We start from the raw sequence: 25,740 nt of genomic DNA, 5'->3' as shown, positions 1-25,740 counted from the left end.
TATATATACGGGAAATAATAGAACGAAATCCATGTCTTTTGACTCGCTGCTTAACGATATACGCGGTTTTTCTTGATACTTGGTTTCTTTGAAACGTTTTTTTCTCCCAGGTCTGTGCGTCGTCCGCAGAATTTCGCATCGATCGACTTCATGAAGTTCAAACGAAAGAATCTGAAGGACTACGGCAGAGACAGCGATCACCACTTAAAATCTTTTTCTCCCAAGCTCGCTAGACTCACGGGTAAATGTAGCGATGCGGTAAAAACCGATGTAGTCAGATGCGGTTAGCGGTTCCTTGAGGTCCCTACTACGCGCCTGATTGATCGCGGCAGTACTGACAGATAGTTTTTTTATTTCATAAACGTGTGCAGGCCGGCTGTTGCTTCTAGCTGAGGCTGGAGCCGTCTAAACTTTATGCAAATCCGTATTTGCCGTGACAAAAGTGCAAAAATAGAATGAACAGTGTAATTCGTTCGTCGGCAGTTCACTAAGCAAACATTTCATCGATCTTGTAACCAATATTCGTTACGATGATGACCGTTACCAGCACGGTAGCCAACCACAACAACACCTTTTGTGTCAATCTTAACGATTGATTGGATATCCCGAACAGTATGTCATCAAATCTGCGCGTTCTACAGTCATTTCACTAACAGTCTATTTCTTGGTATGTGGGACGTAGAAATGCAGCGCAACAAACATATAAGAAAACTTAGACAAAATTTTACCCAGACCCGTTTATTATAGACCCGTTTTTTATAGTTTTCCTGTGCTCGAAATCGCCGTTTAATAGGTTCATGTACTTTAGATTTGCACTCTTTCACAAAATTGAAGTCCAAATAGTTAAGTCGTATCTGTCAATTGCACCCTACTACCGTAATTAAAAAAAATAACCTGTTATTAATGACACATATGTTTTTAATTTTGCTGATAGTTCTACGCATGTAATGATTCCCACGTGTCTTAAGAATCTACGATTTGGGCTCATTCAAACGATGGTAATACATGCGTTTCCAGCATAGATCACCCACTCATCCTAGAATCTGCTAAAAGGACAGAGTTTTTTTTTTTTTTTTTTATCAGAATAGTATTTAATTTTAGTTAAAAGTTCTCTGTATCGGCAGAACTTTCGCTGCTGCTATGGTCATAAGCAGACGACATACGTACGTCAGACATGTACACTGTAGTACAAAGTGGCGGGCAGTTTGAATAAGGTAGTAACATAATCATGCGTAAATTGAAGAGTTTGACGCAGCTTTTCACGTCGGCTAATAACGCCTCGTTCGAAGTAATAGTAACAGAGAGACGTTGTTTACATTTGCCACCTATCTAACTTTGGGCCAGGCATTTCTTTTAGAACCGTTCGATTGCACTACTTTATCTTGTGTCTAACTACTGGCCACCACCGATAATTTATTGCCCCCATAATGTATTGCATGTAACGAATACAGCAATTGCATGAGGTCTAAGGTCACTAGCCACATATTTACGACCGGACGAACGAGAACCGACAAAACAAATTCCCCTTCTATTTTTTCCATCGCCCACAAACGTATCGACAACTGTTGATCTTATGTGATCATTTGCATGTAGTAGTGTGTGAATTGTTTGAGTTTTGTTCTTTTATCGATCCTTTATTTATATGGACGGCATTTATAACTAGCTCTATTTTGATTAATGCTGGACTTATGGTGGCGGTATGGCATGTGTTAAATTAAGATTGATGGATAAGAAGCAGTAACTTTCAACTGGGTACTTCGTACAAAAAGTAGATTCTTGCCTTTAGCTTGTTTTTTGCTGTTTTCCTTTTCATATTGACAATAATTTATGGCTTTGTTGCATATTGCGTGCTTTACTGCAGTAAGTCATTATAACGTGACAGTCCTTATAGGAGAAGCAGGTGCGATCAACGTGTATGTTAGTACCTTCCGGCTAGACAGACTTCAGCTGTTATTTAAAAGTCGACGTAATTAATTAAAGTAAAATCTACTTTTTTCTCATTTCCAGTGGCCTCGTCAAGTATTGTACCTTATTCCTTAGACCCAGACCCAATAGATCTATATACTTCCTGCTGTCGCTTGTCCATGAAAAATTCGTTCATCAATAGTGCGCCGTGTCATTTTTGTGGTTTTCTAATCACACTATAATTAGTTGTCACGAAACATCGCTGCTTCTCTTGTTGTCTAATTATTTATCGGTGTTCACAAACTGATCGCTAGAAGTGTTCAATACGAACGGGTTGTTGCTTTTCGACCATATGGTATTTATCCAGGGTTTGAACACGCACATGTATTGTATATGGCCAAATTAATCCCCGTACCTCTATCGTTCTAATTATCATTATCTCATTTTCTAGGCATCTGTTTAGCTATACCCTATTCTCACCGCCGTAGTCAGTACCATTCTCTAAATATCGTATTATTCATATATATCTGTATATTGACATAGGCGCTGTCACGTCTCTCTAGTCTGCCATTCACGTTATTAGTCTGTTAGATATTATCGCTAGTTACTAGTACGTAGCTGCGATTTTTTTTCTGGGTAAGCACAGCCCTGTCCGTCTCCGTGTTACTCGTCGTTCACCTTACTTAGGTACCTTTTCCATTAGTTTCATTATGTATTGAATAGGATATAGGTCCTTTAATCCGAGTTGCTGTTAGGTAGGTAATGTGCAAACACAATGCTGTGTTCAATATTTTATGTGAAATGCTCATTGATTTACATATACATGTGTGACAGATGCCTATAGCGTTAAACAAATTTGCGACACATAAAAAGCATATGAATGTTTGGCTAAATACCTCGTTAGCCGAGTCGTTCTTCATTAGGACCTTCCCGCGTTTCGACACCGGGCTTCCTTTCGCTTGATTAGATTAAACTTTACCATTTAGGCCGAAGCCGTGTTCAGCTGTCAAATTAGTGGTGATACAACAATGAAACACTGTAGCTGTCATCCCGTACCATCAAAACACAGTCAAGGTATAATATCATGATGTCTCTTTAACTTCTACTACGCCATCAACACTAGAGCACGTGGGAACATCAACGAACTAACACAGACAAGCATCAACTATACACTACTACCACAACAACAACGGTAAATACGTTTAATTTGATTCTATATTGAGTGCAAAACCCATTTGGCCTAGGTTCAGACCCGGTAAGAACAAAGGGGAGCGCACTCACGCAGGGTCAAACGATTGGCGGAAATTTCGCCAACTATTATAGATGACTCGTCCGCTACTGCGTATCATCATTCAATTTCGGGGTATTCGGTTACGATCGGTTAGCATGATGATATGCAAAGGACGCGAGAAGGCTGATTTGAACGTTAGACAATGCTCCTATTCGTTTGTCAGGTTTACTGATCGAAATTTGCTCGTAAACATGTTCAGCTTCTTAATGGACGTTAGTTTACTATTCGAGCATATTGTTTTCGCTCATTCAACTGATTATTTAAGAAGGTCGTCTTCATTAATTAGTGCTTAATTTGTGCCAGTGATGTCAAAACAGAACGATCATCTCACGACTGCAGCTACTGAGGAAAAAGATCTTCTGGTGAGAGCATGCGCCATACTAAATTTCCATGTCTAGATACACTATCATGTTTATAATTGTGTTGGAAGCACCATGGTATTTGGGTATGTGCCATTGCGACACGGTGATAAAGAAATCGACTTTTTTTTTACGCCTGATTTATGAGTAAGTAAAAAGTTAGTTGGAGATGTCAAAGAGGTGGAAATCTAAAAAAGAAAACCCTTTGAGAAACTAGTCATTCCTTCGTTGACATCAGGCTTAGGCATATCTATGAAAGGTACTCGTCAATTTTGTTAAATAAGCTATTACTATGACTTTATAAGAGATGTGGGATTTATACGATTGATTCATTTATATTGTGCTTATTCGTTGTTGGTTTTTTTTGTTTGTTCAACGTACTGTATGCGCATTATATGATGAAAAATAGTCTTAAATTTACAAATCTTATCTGCACATTCTTCTCTGTAAGTGCGTCAGCATCCTAGTTGATGCTTTCAGCATTTTTTTGTTTGTGCATTCATCTTTGCGAGTCCATATTTATTTCTTTCTTGGCCTTCTAATATAAATATATATAATATAGGCCTAAATAGTAACCACTTTATTTAGTACTTTTGCGTCTTCAGCGATCTTTCTAAAGCTTTTAACTAGGCTGCAGTGGGAAGTTATTGCAACTGGAAGTTTGTCGCTTAAAATTATACACCGCACCTCGAAAAAGTGATTCTCCTTTTTCAGTTTTAATCAACATGAATTTTCATTGATTATATTATTTTCTTGGGATGGCGTCTCGTCAGTATGATCGTGCCCATGACCTACTTCTTTGTCCTTGTCATCGCCTTAACAATCATCATTGTTATGTATACTAATTTTCATAACTTTTCTGTTACTCTGCCGAACGAAATCCCTTCATCTTGCCGTCTAGACTGCCTCTGTATCCTGTGTGCTTGCGAAATGAATTCGACATGCGTACGTGTGTGGGATATATGTACAAGTTATTCTTATATGTATATTGCTGGCGTATCCTGCTCTCTCCCATATGTGACGCGGGACAGCGCTTGGTGTTTACAGGTTTTATTATCAACTTAAGTTAGTGGAACTGTCTAACCTTTGTCTATTATTATTAGTCGTCATTACTATTGTTATAGCTTATCATCTGGTTCAGTATACGTAACGGTATGACGGATGCAACATGCACAATAGACACATGTAATAGATTCCTTTCCTCATATTAACAAACTGACCAACCCACGTTTAAGTGACATAAAAGCTCACGGCGAGAACCCGCCAAGCTGCGCTCCTACGCTACATATGTTACGTACGTACGCACATATATATATATATATACTCACTGCTCTATTATCATTGGCCATGTAGTAATAATAATAACCCATACTATCACTATGACTATATTTATCTTTCAGCAATAATACCTACTATAGTAATAAGATCTAACGTTGCGTCACACGCTACCTATATAATGTGTTGATCATGTATTGGTTTTACACAATTAAACATCCTCCTCTCTATTCTACGCTAGCAGTATTATTTGGCCGTATAATTGCACCCCGAGCCTTGTTGACTTTTATTCACCTTGCATATGTTACAATGTTTCGTATTTTACATATGAACATTATCAACGATACTTACAATAATAATAATCGAAGACATCTGCCAGGATTTCATAAGATACTTCGTGGGAAGTCAGTGTCGCCATTTTTCGAAATTGTCGTTGTTACCGCAATCGCCATATCACTCACTCCCACATAGACGACGTGCACTCATTAATGTTACATAATATGTTTCAGATCTAGCTTAAGAAAAATAGATGACAATGAATTCTCCTTACCGCAAGATTATTTTCACACCGATTTGGGTTATTCTTCGCAACAGTTGCTTTATCCTGTCCCAGCTTTTCGGAAAGATTATAATAATCCCGCCATGTACTGACGATGATGGCAATAAATATTTTAATGTCATTCTGTATATATATATGTATGTATGTGTATATATATATATATATACATACATACATGCATACATATATATATATATATATAGTAACTGATTAAGTACAGTGAAACTTACAGCTTGTGTTGTTTTGCAATATCCGATAAAAAAACGACATATATTTTTACGTTAGCTGGTCATCGGTGGACTCGGTGTCAAACAGGCAAACCTTTTACCAACTTCTCACCTGTTTTTTTGATCGCTGCAGTGAAAATATTGTGCAATTTTCAAATAGAAAAAAGGAAAATTTCCCTACTCTATTGCCCTGCAGCATATCGAAGATATCAACGAGGGTTTATTCCTTTTTAGGTACCATTTTACTTCTTGGCAACGGATCTTTTTATATACTTTTCCCATTTCATTTAGAAGGCTTCTCAATATGTCCACAATTACTATCGTCACTCGTTTCCTTGCCACTACGTTACCGTGTCTACCTCTGTGTAATAATTGCAAACCCTAGCCCATCAGTCATTATAACTATTTTTACGTTAATTAATATGTTTAAGATTGTAATAAGTCCATTACTTATAACAGCATAATTTTTCAAGTAGCATAACTTCTAACTGAATAATCTATGCTCTCGATCAAGTAATCTATCTCTCTTTCTCTATCTATAATCAATTTGATAGCCTATCAGAGACACGTTTATCTCTGCAAGTTTCATTATATGTTCGAGTAGCGTTTCTCGTCTAACACCCGTTATTTCCTAACTTTCATTTGATTTTCCTGTCTTCTTCTATTTATCCATCTATATGGAGATTTTTTGCACGCTTTACATTTTCTGCCGTGTTCCAGCTTTTGCTTAGGCTATTCAATATGACAATTACCTATACACATAATTTATATACTCGAATATCTAATTTGGTCACAGTTTGGACACCTTAGGCGTAGCAGCAGTAATCGATGAAGGTTAGGTTTCACGAATCGAGGCGAAGGACACTAGCGTCGTGCGGCCCTCTTGTGTAAACGACCTTTAAATACGACCAGCACCGCCTCCATGTCGAACTGCTGTCGCGTTCAGCTGTCATCGCATCTGGCCGTGCACTGGACGTATCATTTGTGTAGTTTTTTTCCTATTTGATGCTGTATTACCATTTGAAATATTTATATTGAATATCGGCTATACCGAGTGTTTATATGCTGATGACAACCTAATAAAGAGCAACATAAGTCTCCTTTGTTACTTATTCTATTTAAGGTGTGCATTTTTGTGTGGGCTCCTGCAATACGATTACTATGTTTACATCGACGAATATATGTGTACATACATTTATTCACGAATAGTATAGATGTAATTTTATTTTTGCTATTGGCGTGTTAGATACTCTCATCCGGTGTTGAGTACCCGATAGAGTGCATAAGGTAACGACCTCCTTGGGTAGTACAGGATAGATAAGTCCTGGCGCGCTGTTTTGGCCAAGAACAACAACAACGTTCATAAGTAGTAAAGACAAGAAGAAAAAACTGCATTTTAGGTCAAAATAGGTCACTATCATTTCTGCTAACACGAATGACGTTGCCTAATCGAAGACCCTATTGATAGGAGGTGTAAAATCGTATTAACTTCCTTAACTCTCGTTGGGAGTCCAGCCATTTCGTATTTGTTCGTGTGTATATATATGTATAAATCTTTTCGTGCAACAAACTGAACAATAGCTTATTAAAAATTAGAACGGATAACAATCTATGATAATGTTGTATAACGTAAGAGTTAGTGTTTTAGAGCCCATGGCTAATATCGTTTCCCTCAAAAGTTAAGTTAACTGTCTGCTTTCTGCCGTTCTCTTCAGCGGAGTATCTTATTGATCCTCATCTACCTATTTTGCCAAATATTGTAATTTTTTATTTTTCTCTGTAGTTAGAAGCGATCGTAGAATGTGCAATACCAACGACCTGAATTAGACTCTTTCCCGGCTCGACACACGTTGTCCTGCCATTAGACACATTACGGCTGCCTCGCAAAAAACAGTGACTTCTCTGTCGTCCCAGGTCGGGTCTTTTCCTGTCCTTCAGTTACTAGCAGATTGTTTGAACGGACGATGTTTACTATCAGTGGTATGACATGTAATAACCCGTTTTTGTAGTGTCAGGGGGCACCAGGGGTCGAATGACAGCTTGCGAAGTTAATTGCTCGGTCGTATTGTATGGGCGCGTCCACATCGTCTATAAATTTGTGATTGGCTTTACCCTACACTTGTGTGTCTAATTTATAGATCCATGTATGTTAGCCTGAGGGCATACGCATTGCGTCTGTAAGTTATTATTCTCGCCATTTATTAATGAAGGTGCTTTAACGCCCATCGGTGATGAACTATGCTTGTGGTACCTGTCTCACTGATTGCGCAATCGTATTTGTGTTTTCCACGGAATTCATCAAACTAATTCGAAGAGTTGATCCGTCTTAGTTCAGTAAAACGGATCCGTTTAATGCGTTAACCCTTTATGCGAACCGCGAGAGGAGCAGGAAGCTGCTCAAGCCGCTTATCACGCTTGAAAAAACCCATAGGTTTAGCATAAAGTTTCGCATTTTATGCGTTTTCTCACCTATTTTAATTGAGCTTTAGACAAAACAATTCTCCGAATAATATTGCTATTTTCTGTAGGGCAATCCACACGCTAACAATAGTACGAATACTGCACAGCATGCTGTGCTAAAAGTTTTCTGCTTTCTGATAGATGGCGCTCATGTAGCGTGTTGCCTGCTTAAAGTCAACTATCACATTTGAAGAAATAGGATCAATGATACAAAAGTACGGCACCTATCTTTTCGATTTTCTCTTTCCTCTCTTTGAGTACGAGATGATTACGGTAGAGATGATTTTATTCCACTGTATTTCTATTTACCTTTTTCAGAGCTGACCGCCGCGTCTATTTTAGCAAACTAATACACATCTACTCAGAAAAGTTACGCTAGTGACATTTTACCTAGAAACTTTTTCTGCCCTCCTCATACACACCTCGAAGGGTACATGCGCGTAAGGTAAGGCATCGTTCTGTTTTTCATTTGCAGTTTAATAACACTGAGCATCAAAATCATGATGCAGCCAGTATCGTAGCCGTTCTATCCATGTAGAGCCTCAGTAGAACCTAAATAAGTTCTAGCGACTGTGCGACTTCGGCGTCGCTTCTGTGCTTTAAGCGGTTCTCATAGCCGTCAACAGAAAACTCGATCCGTTTAGGTGTGACATTTGCTAGAAGCTCGCATTTACTTCGAATGAAAACATATTAGGCCAATTTATGCCACAAACGCACACGACCGTTACCAGCAAATGCGTGAGACCCGTTGCGTGTTCTATAAAAACCGTAATATAACAGCAATCATTTAAAAATAATTCAGACAATTTTTTAGGTGCCTCTGGTTTCAATGATACTATATGACTCTGTTACGGATCCTCTATGTATTTAGATCAGTTTCAGTCTGTCTCATTCTCATTCATTAGTCATTTCAGTCGAATTAACAATACAGGCTACAATGTACCCATTTCCTATTTACAATACCATTAAAACAATTGTTATTTTTCTAGCTTTATTTTTATTTCCATTATGATTGGCCCGTACTGTTATGCAAGCCACTAGTTTCGCTCAAGTTTGTTTAACAGGCTCACCATCACCAATCGCGTAGACCCGCATCCGATGTGTAGACCTTCGCTGAAACGACGCTTCTGCGGCTGATCGCATCGCATATTGGCCATAGACGGTATTGTTCTAGCTTTCCGCTGTTTCTTGTTGCCCGCCTTTCAGTCGATCGCGCAACAATCTCTCACTCCTACTCACAACGGAAGCTCGATATCGTTACCTTTATTCGTGCAGTCCTTTTTTTCCTTTTCCTTCTTGCATTGACGCCAGCGTAAGGTGCCGCTAACGGACGAAAGCTTGTGCCATTTACGCATGCGTGGCCAAATGTATATGTGCGTGTTTAAAATTCGCGGTAATTCCTGTTCTTGTTGCTGTTGTCGCTGTTGTCGTTGTTGTTGTTGTTGCTGCTGTTGTTGTAAGGAGTGTTCTAACAATCAAGTTATGAATAATAGTGTGACCACTAGACGTAGCATTCCGTCTTGGCGTTGAGGAGGATCTCTGTTTCCGTAGCGTTGTACCGCTCCAAGCTCTGTAAGCACCAACAGACGATTCGGATGGCAAATGAAGAGGGACGGGATAGACAGCAATTAAATTAATAAGGTTAGTTTATATGAATGCCTAAACATGTAAACGAGATGGCTATATCAAAGGCCAAAGTTGATTATTAAGCTTTGATTTGATTTGATGTTGATACTTTGTGTTACTGCTATTGTAGTACAACAAGTACGGACTTTGAACATTCCCTGAACTTGCATCAACTTATCAATGTAGCAGGTAGGTGCGCGGTTTAATAATGAGTAGCTTTCACATGTTTTCCAATGTCATCGGAAGATCTTGTGTGTGTAGTTCAAACGACGACTAACGTATCCTTCTACGAAAAATAGATCTATAATCATTGTTAGGACAGTCAGACTTCGTTAAATTCGTTATAAGAACACATACAAGCCCTGGCTTCCTGACTACGTAATTGTAATCTGTGAAAATGCCGTTGTAAGCGATCGTAACTAATCACTGCATGCGCGAAGCCCTAGTGCTCAATAACTGTGCTTCGAGCCATATTGCACGCTGAGGTGAAGGGCATTCAAAAGCTACATGAGTAGTGCAGTTACTCATGTCGCACAAGCAGAAGACCTGGCTACGCCAAGTTAACTGATTGGGATTAATGCGCTTGCTTCTAATTCTAAATAATTCCAAGACACGTGAGTTGCGTATATGTTAGGCTTATGATACTATTCCCTTAAGGTAGAAGTATTATTTACAGCCTATGAAGTAAATCTGGACAGAACAGCCTCCAGGTACGGATTTGTATATATATATATGTATATATTACGGTTAGTATAACGAATGCGACAAATGCTGCGAGCCACAACCGCATTTAGTTAGTACTAATACATTTCGGGTGTCAAAGAAAATGTTTTATTTACATCCGACACGAGGTGAACGGAGACATTTAAGCTTTTGCCCGTTATCTGCAATAAAATGCCAACATGTGATTTTTATACTTCAGTCGTTTTTCATTTCAGCCCATGAAACGCTGGCGTACTCTATCACTTGTTAGTTTTACTAAAATAAAAATACTCTATCACACAGCCGTGCAACGTGTTGGTTATTTCAGCCTAAAGCCAACTTGAGCTCAACAAGCGCTCTGTAAGACCTAGCCGATAAAGCTTTTGCCTAACACATTCGCAGTATTCGTCAAGTTAAACATACGTAAATGCATGCCATATTAACAACAACAACATAGGTACTGGTTTATCAAACAAACATCCCTTTGGTTACAAACTTATCACATATCACCCACTGCGTGTTTTTTTACGACGTAGATAATGCAACAGAAATGTTTCGACGATAAGTGAACCCACTAAAGGTGTGGCACTAATACGCATTTAGGGTAATTCATGCAAAAAATATTTTGTCTACAGTCAACCTTTGTTCTCTATATTGTCGTCACTGTTAGAGAGCCATTTCCATCAAGCTGCTGACATGTCCAAAATTAAAAGTCCAAATAGAAAGTCTTTTTAGCTAGTTGACAGGTCGCCAATGATGTGACGAGCAATATACACTGCATCAATCACCTATCCACAACCAAGGTTTAGATCACATAATGACCCAGTCAATCAATTAATTAAATAGTACAAACAGCAAAAATGAATTTACAAACAAATAATCAAACCAACAAGTAAATTGAAGAACGCTCAAGCTCAAACACATAATCACCATTCCGTCGTCACACAGAATAGCCATCAGGGCAGGTGGTAGTAGCAGTAGCAGGTAAAGCTGGCTCTTCCTGGTCTTCTCCTTGCGCGATCGATCGCGCACGCTTCTGGCGGAACAGCATCGGCAACTTCTACCGAGACGCTGTAGCAGTGCAGTATCAGGCTGATATGGTAAGGGCAAGCAGGCCACTGGTACGATTCTTTCGCCGAACGGAGAGGGGAGGCGGGGGCAGTCGAGGAAGCTGAAAAGTAGCTGTGCCCGATGGGGGAGCAGTCAGCGGTCGGGAACTGGAGAATATCGGCGCAGACCAGCAAAACGAGTCGAGGAAACGGGAAAAAGATGGCGATAGATGGAAAAAAAAGTCGAATCTAACAAGTGACTGGAAAAAGGATAGGTAGCGCTCAGTTCACACGAATAAACGGAAGAACTGGGGTGGAAGAAGGGCCACAGCTTTTTGATAGCAGGAGACGCAGTTTAACGAAAAGTACTTCTGGGTAAAATTGAATGGAAGAATATTGTATCGAAATGCAAATATATTTTCAAGCAAAACAAAAAAGATAACAAAAATGAGAGTATCGACCTCTAGGCAGACAGGACCTGTAGGAGTTTCAGGCGCAATAGGCATTCATAATAATGATAATTACTATAACGGGTGTGAAATAGTAATAGTATCCTACAACTGTGGAAAGTGTTAGTGGGTAGAAGAGGTTAGTAGTTCTACGTGTTGAAGCGCATCGTCCAGTGGAAAAAAGCGTCTACTCAAAAAGGTGACCTCTGTTTTTGAGTGTCGTACACTATATTCGAGTCTGTGTATGTGCTGCTTTTACCAAAACCAGAACGTATTTTGTATTTGGTGAACATGAAAACATATGGCTTTTGATTGCTACCTCACCATTGTAAAAATATCGGTAACGCTTCCAACTGCGTTCTACAATATCTAATGCTTCCCGCCCATATCTATGAATAATACCAGGCCTATAGAAAGTCTATTGCAAGTTTTTTTTTTTGTAACCTAAATAAACAAATCTGTCTTTGATCGTCTTCGTACTTTCATATATACGATATGTGCGTATATGGAAACAAGTCGTTTGCTTTGGAAACTCAGAGTTACTTACTATTATAGTTCTAGTTATTATAGATTTATCTTATGGGATCCAGACTTGTTTCTATTGGCAGCGTTGTGTTCGGCCAAAATTTCGCAGATTACCGATACTTTACTTTAATAGAATTATACTACTCTAGGAAACATATCATCATCACTGAAATAATCCACTGCTGGCTATGGTTACCGTTAGATACACGAGAGTGTTGGGGATAAAATTCGTCCCGGAGCCCAGCCGATGCAGCTCAATCGATGTACAAATTGATATGTGTAAAATACGTTTCCTTAATGCTTCTGCAATTATATCTAAAATTGGTATTTAACTACGTATAGACATTTCTTTATTTCGTCTATATTGATGTTAATTAGTTAACGTCAACGACCTGCCCAGCAACTGAGTTCACCCCATACTTCGATTCTCCTAGTTGATCTAAGTGGCTTATGCCTATTTTGTTGATACGACAGCTATCGGCAAGAGCATCTATTATAGTCTGGTCGAAAGGTTTATTCTTAAAGGCTACATAAAATTGAACCGATTATGTTATAGTGTATACGTATATGGTCACTCTATATATATGCCTCAATATGTATGTTTAAACGTACTGCTTAAGCACTGCGCCTAGAATATATATGTATTACTGTTCTAAGCTGAACTTGAATCATAGGATGTGAAATTACCGTGATAATTGTATTATGAATTACTTTCTAATCGTATCTTTAGTTCGTTCGTGCCATATATATTACATATGGCACGAACATATAGATCCACTGTATAGAGCACAGCATAGCCTAGGTACCCTCTTAGCACAACGAAAATATTCTGAACGTCTGATCTATTATCTGCCTGTTTTTTTTTTGCTAATATCTTATTGTCTACCGTAGTAAGAACACTTGGTGCGTTCTTCATGAATCTTTACGATATGATCGTTTGTCACGCTGATAAAGTTGACATCGAATTTAAACGTCCGTATTTTGACCGCAGATGGGAATAACAAGCTTTTTAATTTCATTCAACTGTAGATATCAGCATTATTAATAAATGTTAGTACGATGTGCTCAAGTGTAATTCTCTTACTGGCATTGGAATGACGAAGACGGCTTGATCATTGACGCCCTTCGCAGACTACTAGGTTTATGATGATAATAATAATAATAATAATAATAGGTTTTGTAAATAAATGCAAAAAGAAATGAAGATAAAACTTCAGTTTCCACAGAAGGCGTAAGTAAGATGTAAATGTACTTTCCAACAAGATAGCTAAAGAGGAAGAGAGAAGGTCGCCGGGCCTGTTCTTATAGAATGGAAGGCCTGGGCGATGATAGTAGAGACGTATAGAGGTGGCCTGATATGTATAGATGCACGAGAAAAAAGTTCACACAAAAAATATCTAGGCAAGTCGTAACAAGGAGACAGAAAACATTTTTTCGTCATCATTTTTTTACAAACCCAACCGTTGAATGAGTAAAGGAAATAACTTTAAGTCATATTTTTGCATTCCACAAGATATTTCGTTATTCGATGGGAAAGTTAGTGTTTGAAAATAATAGGTTCTTTAGGGTTAGCACGTACGTGCTGCCTTACAAGGCAATAACGTAGTCTCTCGTATTAAAATTTACTACCGGAAGAACGTAGCGTGCGTCTAGAATGTATATTAGTAACCACTCGCTTGCCGCTAATGCAAATTAGTAAAGCAGAAAACATTACGGGGCAGATTTACGGAACCCACAACGAGTTTTTTCTATAAGGAGACAAGTTGAATCTATCTTTCGATACCCCTCATATATCAATATGGTGCGGGTTAACTAATGTACCTGCACATAAACGTGTACACTGAAGGTCTCACCAGAAAACCATCCTCAATAATCGTGCGTTGCAAAACTGTTGGCCTACCTGGCATCTGTTGTCGCATCATGAACGGTTATAATAACCCTAACCCATTTTCACTATCTAGCACTATCACTTGTCATGGCGCTTATATATCTATATGTAAATTTCTATTTGTAAAACAGTGGCGATACGATGCTGACCAGAGATATTTCTACAATGATAATATTGGCTAATTTGTAACTATATTAAGTTCCATAGTGTATTTCAATGTAATTTGTGTGATATAATGGACGGATAGGTATTCTAAATAATAGAGAGCCGTAATGATCGACGAGCGGGTATTTCGGCTTTTCCATAAGCGGACGGAAGTTCCTATATTAAAGTATACGGACGCTGTATTATATATTGGTTAAATAGAAATTATATCATGTATCCAGACTCCTTTACTACCTATATAACCATAAGATAGCAACAACTCCAAAGTCAATAAACAGCTTAGCAGATTAAACAGAGCTATGTGTGCTACTAGCATTCATTTAAACAAGTTGCCTGTCTCTCTACTAAAGTCGGGCGTAAGGAACTCTACTTTTAAGAAAAAGCTACATCTAATAATAGTAATAATACACACTTTTACATCACAACTTTCTACCTTTCTAGTTACTTTGCTGTCTACATGTTCTTTCAAACTGCACGCGCCTTTTTTAAGTTCCCAGGCAAGTGTCTATAAAATATGCGTGTAAAACTGTTTATAAATGCCTATGTATATATGTCTTTGTATCGCCTCGGATTGTATGGTGGAACGTATGTGATTTCAGTTCTCGACATCCCACCAACAATTTGGTTTTTGTCAGCTGTTACTTGCGAAAGCGGACAATTGTTATTATTTTGTATTTAACTGTTATTGTTGTGTTTGTGTCCGTCGTAACTATCGCTTTATATAACGGAGCGACTCGGAACATGAAAAAGTAAAACAGTTTGTTCACCCGATACGGATACATGTATTTAGGTAAAGTGGAAGGGTTTTAGGCATACACAGAACTCTGATCGAGGGAAGAGTGGGAATGTGTTGAAATTACGGGGTCACGGGCACATCTAGGCTAGGCGGCGCCTTGTGGGCGGCTGAGCCACCCTCTGGGGAGATTCGCTGAGGCGGCGGGCCTTGGGGAGATTCGGGTTGGTGAAACAAGCCGAGATCGAGGTCGATATCCGATTCCTGGCAGGTACTTGTCAGATCGTTTGAGATACAGCTCATGCGGTCGGGAAGTATCACCGATGTCTGCTGGCTCAGCTCCTCCAGATTCTGCAGATGATCATCGGAAGAAAAACTCACCATGGCAAGCCAGCAACAACGGCACATATCGTTCGCGCATCCATATATATATATATATATATATATATATATATATATATATATATATATCTCGCACAGCATTTGTACTATTTCTAGAAAAACAAACGTAATAGCCAGGTTTTGCAGCAAAAAAGGATGTTTCTGGGTAGGCAGGAAACGAAATAGCTATTAGTTATTAGCAGACCCTGGATGTATTAAGATACAGGCATACACGTTATAGAAATGAATGTTCTTAGATTCAAGGTAAACTGTATTCTATCGATGAATCAACATATAGCAATGAGGTGGGCACAGAGTTGCTTTTCACCGAGAGGACTCAGATACGCTTCGCACAACAGTTGTAACAGGCAGGAACGCAGATCACGTTTAGCTTCGAGACGATAGACTTTGATAGAAAATCTGATCTTTTTCAATAGAACAAGGAAATTTTTCCGTTTTCTCATACATCATCTGCCAATATAGAAAGTATTCTATCAAATCGCAGAATTTTCGTCTTCGTTTGCTGACAACTGAAGAACGATACGCACAGAGATCTGAGTCATGCAGTTAGAATTATCACTGTGGACTTTCGGCAATCTCTATCGCTCTACCGCAGATACACTGTACACAAAATTTCCGTATGTACATTCATTTCACACTGCCAATCTATGCTTTCCGTCTTTCTCTTTAGCTGTTATAATATAAAATAGCAATTTCAACACTTGCATCGTTTCGCTTCTCGGTTGGGCTTTTGCCGTTTACTCGATAATTATCTAGCCAAGGCAAAACAGGATAGAAAGAATATACGAGCTAGTGGATAGCCACGAACGCAGCATTCATAGAGGACGCAAGATAGTTTGGTCGTACACGAAAAAATTGAGGAGTAGTGAGGTCGGCACTGACCCACGAACAACTTCGTAAGGCTAATTATGACTCTCGTTGCGTGAGTACCCAGGCATCATAAAGGACAATACGCTTTTCATTGAACACAAAGTCTAATTCCAGCATGGTTTCCAAATTGACTTAAAAATAGTGCCGAGTAAATGGGAAAAAGCTCTGGCTACACGATATTATAACTGAAGGCCAACTATTCTTATTGGCTTGTTTTTGTATGAAAATTAATTCTTCGTCCTATAACAGATAGCGAACAAGCAGAACAGATTATTCTCGAGTTTTATCTCGTCTGTTTATAATGATATAGAATTATCACTTTCATTACTATTACTTCAACCACCGACGTTACGGCTGAGTAATATACTATACCAAATGTATTAAAATGAAATAAGGTGTTTATGATAATTTACTATAATCTAGTTTAAAGGGATATTCGTCGTACAAGTACGACCACCAGGACTATATATGTTAATGTAAACCCGCATTCAATATTAGTGGTGGTGTATACGTGACCGTACCGTATCTGTGAGACACGTCATGTTATTTCCGAATCCTTACCGATACTGACTTTGCACCGGATCATCTTCACAAAGAACCATTCCGCTTTAGCATCTATACAACACCGTATGTGACCTAAGATAGATGCTGTAAAGTCTGACAAAGATCGAATCAACAAAGTTCTGTTTCTTCCGAATTCCACGCCTGATCAGACATATTTCTTCTAATGTTCAGCTGCTTCAACCAATGTTCTTGCTACTTAGGTAATCGGTCTTAGCAGTAACTATGTGTTATGTGAAGTGAATGCGTGTTTTATATTGAAAGAACGGCAGACACAGTTGCAACCCTTGTGAATAGATATTGTGTGATTAGTTGATAGGTGATTAACTTGGCGAAGAAGTGCGTGAAAACTTTGTGCAACTTACATTATCGATCTCACGCAGTACATCATTGAGTTGCTTTTCATGGATCTTCTTAATTTTTTCCCGTTCTCGGCTTTGTTTCAATGCAGCTGTTTTCCGTTCCTCGATAAACTTCTTCGTGTTGTTTGAATTTTTCTCACGAAGACGCCTAAACATTAAACAACACTGCCTTTCTTTACCCACCTCTTTAACCTGCACTTTCGTATTGAAGCCTTTTCGTAAAAAAAGTTGTCTTAAAGTTACGAGTTTTTCACAAGAAACAACGTCATTAATAACCGATGTGTTAACCGATTGTGATTAATGATAATAGTAATAATAATAAGAAGAAGAAGGAAGGGATGATAGTGATGATAATCGACGGCCTACCGTTCCCTTTCGGCCTTGTTGCGTAGTGTCTTGTCACCGCTGACCTCTCGGGCTGTCTCAACAGAAACCCGCGCCTGTTTTGCTTTCATGATTTTGTTTTCGCTCTCAAAGCGGCTCTCCAGCGCCTTCATCTGTCTCTGCTGTGTCCGAATAAGAAGCGCTTTCAACACCACTCCTTGTTGATTTGTGTGGTCCCTGCAGTGATGGGATAGATGATTTATGCCGCGAGATACTTACCAAATCACTAAATTAGTGAAATAAAGGTTGAGTCTAGAGATGTTCGTTGATATATATATATATATATATATATATATATATATATATATGCTAAATTAATTTTGACAGGGTTTCGGCATATAAATAAGATGAAACTGAGATGTTTTTTCTCTGTCACGATAAGGAAAAAGCGTCTGCATCCTTGAAACTTCTTACCTACCTTAACAACTTGAAGTAGTCCTTAGCGTGCTTTTCCTTAAGCGCGCTCCACTGATCTGCGTGTTCCCTCACAAGTCTCTGCACGGCATGGTCATTGGGGCTAAGTTTGTTGGCCGATTGTTTCACCATTTTGTCAATCGAGGCCGTCTGCTGTTTCTGCATCGAGTGCTTCTCTTTAGACTGCTTCTTTGTCATACAATCGAGCTCTTTTTGTTGTTTACGCTTCAGTTTGACAAACTCCTTAGTAGTCTTCAGCTGTTCCAGAGTGATGGGTTCAAGCTTCGGCGTGTCATTCTGCTTATCTTGGTCCCTGGTCGATAGAAACGAGGTCCTAATACTCAGACGTCATCGATGCTCTTAATGCGTACGAAGTAAGTAAACTAAATTGAACTTAGGTGCCAAACGCAACCAAAAACGATTCACGAAAGGATCTTCGTAAAGGAAAACACATGGAGACGATAACGAAAATGAAAACAGGAAACGAAGCTGAGCTGTGGCAAAAGAACTGCCAAAACGTTTGCCAAAAAAAAGGTGATGCGAAATAATGTCCTGCCGGCAAGAAGTTTTGATGTTCTCCATTTTTGTTAGCTAAATACAAACCTTTTGACGCCTGCGGAACCGCCCCCCGATGGCGGTCCAGTAAGGCTGGAGTCCCCTCCAGAAGAGGCGACCAGGTCAGCGTCTTCGACACCCATCGCACGCATCTGCACGAGCCGCTTCTCTTGCGCACTGAGGAAGGCCCGGGGGTCGCTGAGCGCATCCATAAGATCGCCCAGTCCATCAGGTACGTAAATCTTTAGCTCGATGCAAATGAACAGCATAGCAAGCGACATGGGGAAGTTTCCTTCGGTGCGAAGTGAGACGTGTCGGTAGCCCGCCTGCAACATAGAACCCGAAAAACTAGATTCCAAAATTGAATACAACCGGGTTTTTGTTTCTCATCAGAATGATGATAGGAAAGTATAGGGATGAATCATTTGGCCACATCTGTGCAGATGTTCATTTTAAGGTTGTCAGCGGTTAAAATATTCGAACGATGACACTTCGAGTCAACCCACTAGATATCAATTTCTGCCACTCTATGTAACCCAGCTAGCTTGTAAACTGTGACACCGCTTAGTCCTGTTATCGACTATGGAAAACGCATCATGCAACCATTTTTCGGAGGTAGCTTACGCCGAAAGCAAACGATGGTTTGCTACACTGAATATTATGTCAATAATTATTTGGGTATTTGCCAAACACCGTGTTTATGTATGTTAAATTACTTAAACTAAATTAAATTAAATTAAAAGAATCGTGAGAAAATTCATCAAATAAATAATTTTAGCATGTTCCTTTTAGTTTATTTTATATATACGAATAATTTACAATAACAGAATTTTCTATGTGGCATTCGCGAACAGTGCCGTCTTGGATATGCACACTTAGCTCAAAGTTAGCCAAAATGTCTAGAAGCTATTCTTAACTGAGCAAGAATTCTTAGTGATTGAAACTTCAAGTTATCTATGTCGATCACTTATCATGATGTTCAGAGATATTCGATTAAAATTTCAAGTACATTATTCAACAAGTATCTCAGTATTCAAGTTCATTTAGTATAACTGTTATTATTAGATACTATATTGATCAACGCATTTAGAGTTTGATAGGGGTACACTTACAATTGCTAATGTATCAACAATGCATATTGTTACATATGGAAGAGTACGCATGCGCATATAAAAAACTATAAGCCCATTCGTTGCCCAACTGTAAATCTATTTTTATCTTCCCCGGCCGCACGCTGGCGCAATAGGGGGTTATCATGTTCATCATTTATCTTCGTACAACTGCACCCTTAAAACACTACGATATTTTTTACAAATACAATAGCCTATTGCTAACATACCTGAACAAGAAATATTTCGATACTAAATAAGGGACACGTATGATGAACCGAAAAATGAATATCTATCCGTTAGATTGCACCTATTGCTGGGTGTATGTGTTTTTGTAAATATTTTATAAACTTTGTAGTTAGGTGTATTAAGGTATAGCAACAAATGCCATAAGTTACGAGGTAGCTGGGCAAGTATTAATGTCTGTGTGGATTTAGCGCGAAACCAAGGAATGCTTGTTCGCCCCCTTACGAGTACTAATCAAACGAACACATACATTGACTATATACCGACATAGTAAATAGAGACGAGCATTTATTTGGCAATAGATAGTTCGTATCGACAGATCGGGTTCAGAAGCCCACAAACCTGTAGGCCGTCCATCGGCAGGATCCGTTGGCCGAGCATCTTCCCGTTCTCATCATACACGGCTATTCGGATCACGGCTAGGTCGGGCAGGACCACCTTGCGGAAGATAAACGGTTCTTCGTTGTAGACAGGATTTAATCCGTTATTCGGTACTATCCGAGTGCGACACTCCTTACGGATGGTGTCAGTCGGCAGGCCGTACATATCGACTTCGACATAAGTGCCGACTCGCTTGTCTGACAGGAACTGTCCGGAGATGACTCGAACGCTACATTGAGCGGCTATCACTCCGTCCACCGGTGACTCCGCAAAGGGGTCGAAGGTCTTGTCCGGCCGACGCATGAAGTCCGGCTTTAGCAGGTACCCGCACCCTCCGTTGTATTCAAATTTACCCTGGTTTAGTTGCATTGGAAGATCTAAAACGGATCAGAAGCGAATAGATTAACTTCTCAATAAAACAGAATGATAAATCAAGCTGTCGAACGTGAGGTGCTGACACAACCCCTACGATGGATTAGTTGTTCAAAAAAAAGTAAAAAGGACCCTGGAAAGGTTTCAGCGCCATCCACATTGAGCTAGATCCAAGAAAGCAGATGACTCATTCTTTATACATCTCTCGCTCTCTCTCTCTGTGCGTATGTGTGTGTGTCTGTTGTGTGTGTGTGTGTCTGTGTGTGGGCGCGTGTGTTTTGTGTGTGTGTGTGTGTGTGTGTGTGTGGGCGCGTGTGTGTGTGTGTGTGTGTGTGTGTGTTTGTGTGTCTTTGTGTGTGTGTGTGTGTGTGTGTGTGTGTGTGTGTGTGTGTGTGTGTGTGTGTGTGTGTGTGCGGCTCTGGGTGGGTCTCTTATAGATTACTTAACAATAGAGGTTTTGAAAACAGTTTTTCCATAGTTTCTACGCAAGAAAACCCGCGAAAAGTAGAATACTCATTATGTAGTACTCGCACTTTTCTTTTGGATAATACTAGATAAACTTGATAAATTTCCCAATAAATGACAAATTATTGTTACAGACTTTTAATCTGCTAGATCAAATAAGTTAATAGGAGATGAACTGTTAAAGCCATATTTCAAATATTATCAACGCATTGCATCTTTTTTATTCCACATCTGCGTACTTACCTGGGGTCTGGAAGTTAAGGGCCACCATTTGGCACCCAGCATTCCAGAAGATCTGCGGCAAAAAGTTGGACGAATCTGCTCTTGTACCCTTCGGGTAGATTCGTGAGAGCTGTCGTTTGTTATAATTTACAAATTCGATAGCTTGTGATTTGAGATAACTGAGTGCTGATGTTTCGGCAAACGAACTCATGCAATGATGCACGTTTTTCTCCTCGGCCACATCGAAGCCCTGAAACTTGACGGGCTGCGCGTAGTTGACCAGTGAGGACAGGAACGGGTGCACGTGTGTCGTGGCGCCGGTGTAGCGATAATGCGCCATCGCCTCTTCGACCGGCAAAGCCTCGGCCTTTTTTTCTGCAGGGGTGATCATCAAGTCATAATCATCGCAATCATGATATCCAAGCAGATGGTGTGGAACAGCGGTGGAATAGCAGCGCCGTCAGAGAAATCCCCGGAGAATAACGTAAAGGCGAAGCAGGACCAAGCAAACAGAACGACAGACAAACGAAACGACAAACCAGATGGGCAAGGCTTAGACGTTAGTACTGGGTCCGGACAAGGCTGTCTCGATATTTTCATAACCCGTCAGTCGGGGCAAGGATACGGACCCAATGTCGACGAGGAAGGATTGTCGCACTTGAGCTCCTGCGTGCCCCGTCACGCAGAAATCTAAGCTGTCATGGTGTATGTGTTCACGTAAAGGAGAGCACAGGTCCAATACCCAAGTATAGCTCGTCAGTATCCACCAATATGATTTTACCACTGTTGGGTTAGTCGCACGTAGGTGTCTACACAGCCTTGCAAAATAAATTTTCTCTAAGTATGTTCTGTCTAGCAAGCGGCGCGCTTTTAGCCAATCGCCCTAAATAATGGGCACGGGGGGCGACAACTGACTTGGCGCACGCATACATCGGAATCGTTAAAGCGTATTTGTAAATCTACAAGTATAGATCACGGCAAAATGATCGGCCTTGCGATTAAAACTAGCAGACTAATCATAATCGTAGTCGGTAATGGTGCGCATGTAAATATGTGTATTTGTCCTGTATATAATGCACTTCAGGGTTTTTATGCAACGTGAAGTAAGTGGCACCCGATGAATCTAGTTGCTTAGTTAGTGAGCAGTTCTAGAACTTAATGAAGTTACAGTGATGTTTGGACGCACACATAATATGAAACGATTGTAAAAGGACTATCCAATATTAATCACAAATCATTGGATTAAGCACTATCGCTAGAGTGTGCAGTGTGTATTTGCATACAAAGTGTGCAGATACACGCCGTCTTCTCAAGTTTACTTTGAGCTCTAATAAAAAAAAGAATCCATTTGGTAATAGTATACGCCATTAATGAATCAAAGCACATCTCAAAGATGCACGCCATATTTTAGGCACGGCATGTAAGTATTGTACATAGTTGTTAATTCTATTAAAGCCTGTTGGTGTTTTTCTTATTAATAAAATACGGCTGGCCTAAATTGAACGTGCATTACTCAATCATGAAACACCAATTAAATACGTTGATCGGTAGACTTCGAGGGCTCATTGATGTACTTAGATGCCGAAAATATTTTCGTCAGCCTTTAAGGTGGAAATGAGTTACGGAATTAAGATCATCAGGAAAGAGTCTTTAAGAGGTTGATCCAGGAAGTAGGTACGTTGGTACAGAGCAGTAACAGTTCATCAGACGACCACAAAGAGGTTACCTATGTTTCAGGTAAATATAAACGAAATGCAATAACACCAATATACGTCAATAGGCAGCGGACGTATAGTCGGTGTTCCAAAAGGACGATGATGAATCGGTGCGCTAGACAACACGAAATATAATGGTAATATTACACACAGAGTATTGAAGAGTGTTTTTGATCAAATGAAGAGTTTCCTATCTTTTAGCATTAAATAATAAACATTGTAGTAATTGCAACAGCGCAGCAGGCAAATGTCTCAAAAAACGTTCAGCCTCCATCCAGGTAAAAAAATTCACACGCAGGAACTGAAGACCAATACAGGTAAACGCTATAACCTGTGTGGGAACACAGAGGCTTACGCTTCTATCAGCGAAAATTTGCGACCCAGTTTAAGACAACTAGTTAGAAACGAAAATAAACACCATTTATGGAATCAAGAAACAAAAAATTAAAAATGTCCTCCAATTGAAATTAATAAAACTCAAAAACAAATTGCGGAAGCTTTAGGGATCTCGAGAATTTCAGTATATGTTTAGAAAAAGCGGATGTTACGGATCAAATCAAACGTAGAAACTAAGAAATGTATATATGATCATACTGAAAAAATAAATACATCGAGAAAAAAACCGCAAGGAATCAAAACATATATCAGTTACTTTAGAGTTGCTACACATAAGATAAATGCCTAGTGATATTGAGATTTCAACTTGGGCAATTAAGTCAAGTAACATGAAAAACTTTTTTTCCTATAGCAGCCTGCAAATTTACTTAGGAAAAAACACACACGCAAAAACAAAAGTTCATTCGAACTTGAAACATCGACACCCACAGGACTTATACAACACCCACACACATGCTTAATGTTTTCATTCTTTTCCGCAGACGATATCAGATGTCGGCAACGGGGAAACTCAGACAGAATACGCTGGACAGCCGCGCGTCGTCTGATCGTGGTGAGATAAGCGGTAGCAGCAGGAAAATGGCACACGGTCGAAAAGAAAGGCAAAAGGGAAATAGGACGGTGCTTATGATAAAGAGGAGTCAGTCTTAATTAGAACCGGTATCTCGGGGGAGCACAAAGTCATGACTAGTACGAGCAAGTGCGCTAGCTCATATGCCGTACTCAAGGCAAGACATGTATGTACGTTGGATAGATAGTACTGCATATGTAGACGACGCGTTGGTGACGCCTTGTGATGGCAATAGTAGACTAGAATGGGAAGTCAGTATGAAATTGGTACTATAATATTTGTTAGTAAGAAGAAGAGCAGCGACCCGTCCATATTGCGCCAGTGGCCAATGGGGAAACTGGTTATATCAGCTAAAACGGAAAAGACTCAGAAAATAAGTAAGCGACCGGTGAGGCACAAAAATTGTAATGCAACAGAACATCGGTTTCATTGTATTATAATAATGCAATTTTCATTCCTTTCAATTGATGTCGTTCAGTGTCAGATAGATTTCGTGAATATGCCGACTCTGTTTTCTATATTATCTTTACCCTCTTTCGCACCTCTGTCTGGTATTTTTTCTTTTAAAAAATTTCGCTTCTCACTTTTTGTTGATCCTCCTGAGCTGTTGGTGGGCGACCATTGCGTGGTGGGGGCACTCGTTGCCGCGACAGCTGTCGCAGTAGTCGTTGTCGCTTGGATACTGCCTTTGGATAGCGGTATAGCGCCGTTATTTCCCGAATTATTACTGTTATTGTTACTGTTGCTGCCGTTATCAGCAACGCTGTTATTTCTGTTGCTGTTGTTGTTCAGGGGGGCGGGCGAAGGTGCCACGCAACTTGGGGACGTAGCGGATACAGAGCGAATTACGGAGACTTCGCGTAGGGCGTCTGGAGTGCCAGCACCGCTCGCAGCGCCGCCGCCGCCAGCAGCTACGCCACTGTTTGCCGAAGAGACCCCTGAACTAGAGATAGCCGTTGTGGCGGTAGTTGTAGTAGTAGTAGTAGTAGTAGTAGTAGTAGTAGTAGTAGTAGTAGTAGTAGTAGTGGTAGTAGTAGATATAATAGTAGAGCGAACCGTGGCAGCTGATGCAGCTGCGCCGACGCTTGTGGCATTTGTGACGTTTGTCGTACGGGAAGCGGCCGTCGCCAGCGAAGCGATGGGCGAGCCGGGCGCCGCAGTGGCGTCGTCGCCCGTAACTACACCCGAATCTGTATCAGCAGTTGTCATTTTGGCAACGTCATCAATTACTCATTTTTTGTTGATTGCTAATTTTATATATGCATATTGTAATTCCACTCACAAAGGTGAACGTCCTATTTTACATATGTAACTGGTTGGTTACATGATCAAAACAATAGCTACACCGTTATATCGTTTATTGCCTACGGACCAGTCAAAGTCGACAGCGTTGGTATCGAAATTGAAGTCTTCACGCTCTCGTTCGATTCAAGCTCTGTCCCATTTTAAGCGAGTTTGCTATGCACACCTCATATAATTATTTATATATATATATAATTTTG

The 25,740-nt window shown here is 39.8% G+C and overlaps 1 protein-coding gene across 19 annotated transcripts in view; it reads right to left on the bottom strand.

Annotated features, from left to right (window-relative positions):
- Positions 1-5,060: 5,060 nt before the first annotated feature.
- Positions 5,061-25,740, bottom strand: part of norpA (no receptor potential A) — a 197,520-nt gene continuing 176,840 nt past the window's right edge. For 12 of the 19 annotated variants that reach the window (XM_086979101.1, XM_086979105.1, XM_086979103.1 and 9 more), the window contains 9 exons: positions 24,823-25,428; positions 21,578-21,931; positions 20,459-20,874; positions 18,810-19,087; positions 18,211-18,540; positions 17,775-17,969; positions 17,412-17,556; positions 11,335-11,586; positions 5,061-9,646 (listed from right to left, as the gene is read on the bottom strand). In XM_086979101.1, the coding sequence (XP_086835227.1) occupies positions 9,578-9,646; positions 11,335-11,586; positions 17,412-17,556; positions 17,775-17,969; positions 18,211-18,540; positions 18,810-19,087; positions 20,459-20,874; positions 21,578-21,931; positions 24,823-25,428 (2,645 nt within the window). In that variant the 3' untranslated portion in view covers positions 5,061-9,577. Of the gene's footprint in view, positions 9,647-11,334; positions 11,622-15,238; positions 15,565-17,411; positions 17,557-17,774; positions 17,970-18,210; positions 18,566-18,809; positions 19,088-20,458; positions 20,875-21,577; positions 21,932-24,822; positions 25,429-25,740 lie in introns of those variants that run through there. The other 7 variants (XM_086979108.1, XM_086979107.1, XM_086979111.1 and 4 more) reach the window with 7 other exon arrangements.

The sequence above is a fragment of the Varroa destructor genome, unplaced genomic scaffold (assembly GCF_002443255.2).
Source record: "Varroa destructor unplaced genomic scaffold, Vdes_3.0 BEIS01000002.1, whole genome shotgun sequence".
Lineage (NCBI taxonomy): Eukaryota > Metazoa > Arthropoda > Arachnida > Mesostigmata > Varroidae > Varroa > Varroa destructor.
The sequence above is the reverse complement of the archived record's forward strand: the minus strand, read 5'-3'. Positions and strand labels throughout refer to the sequence as shown.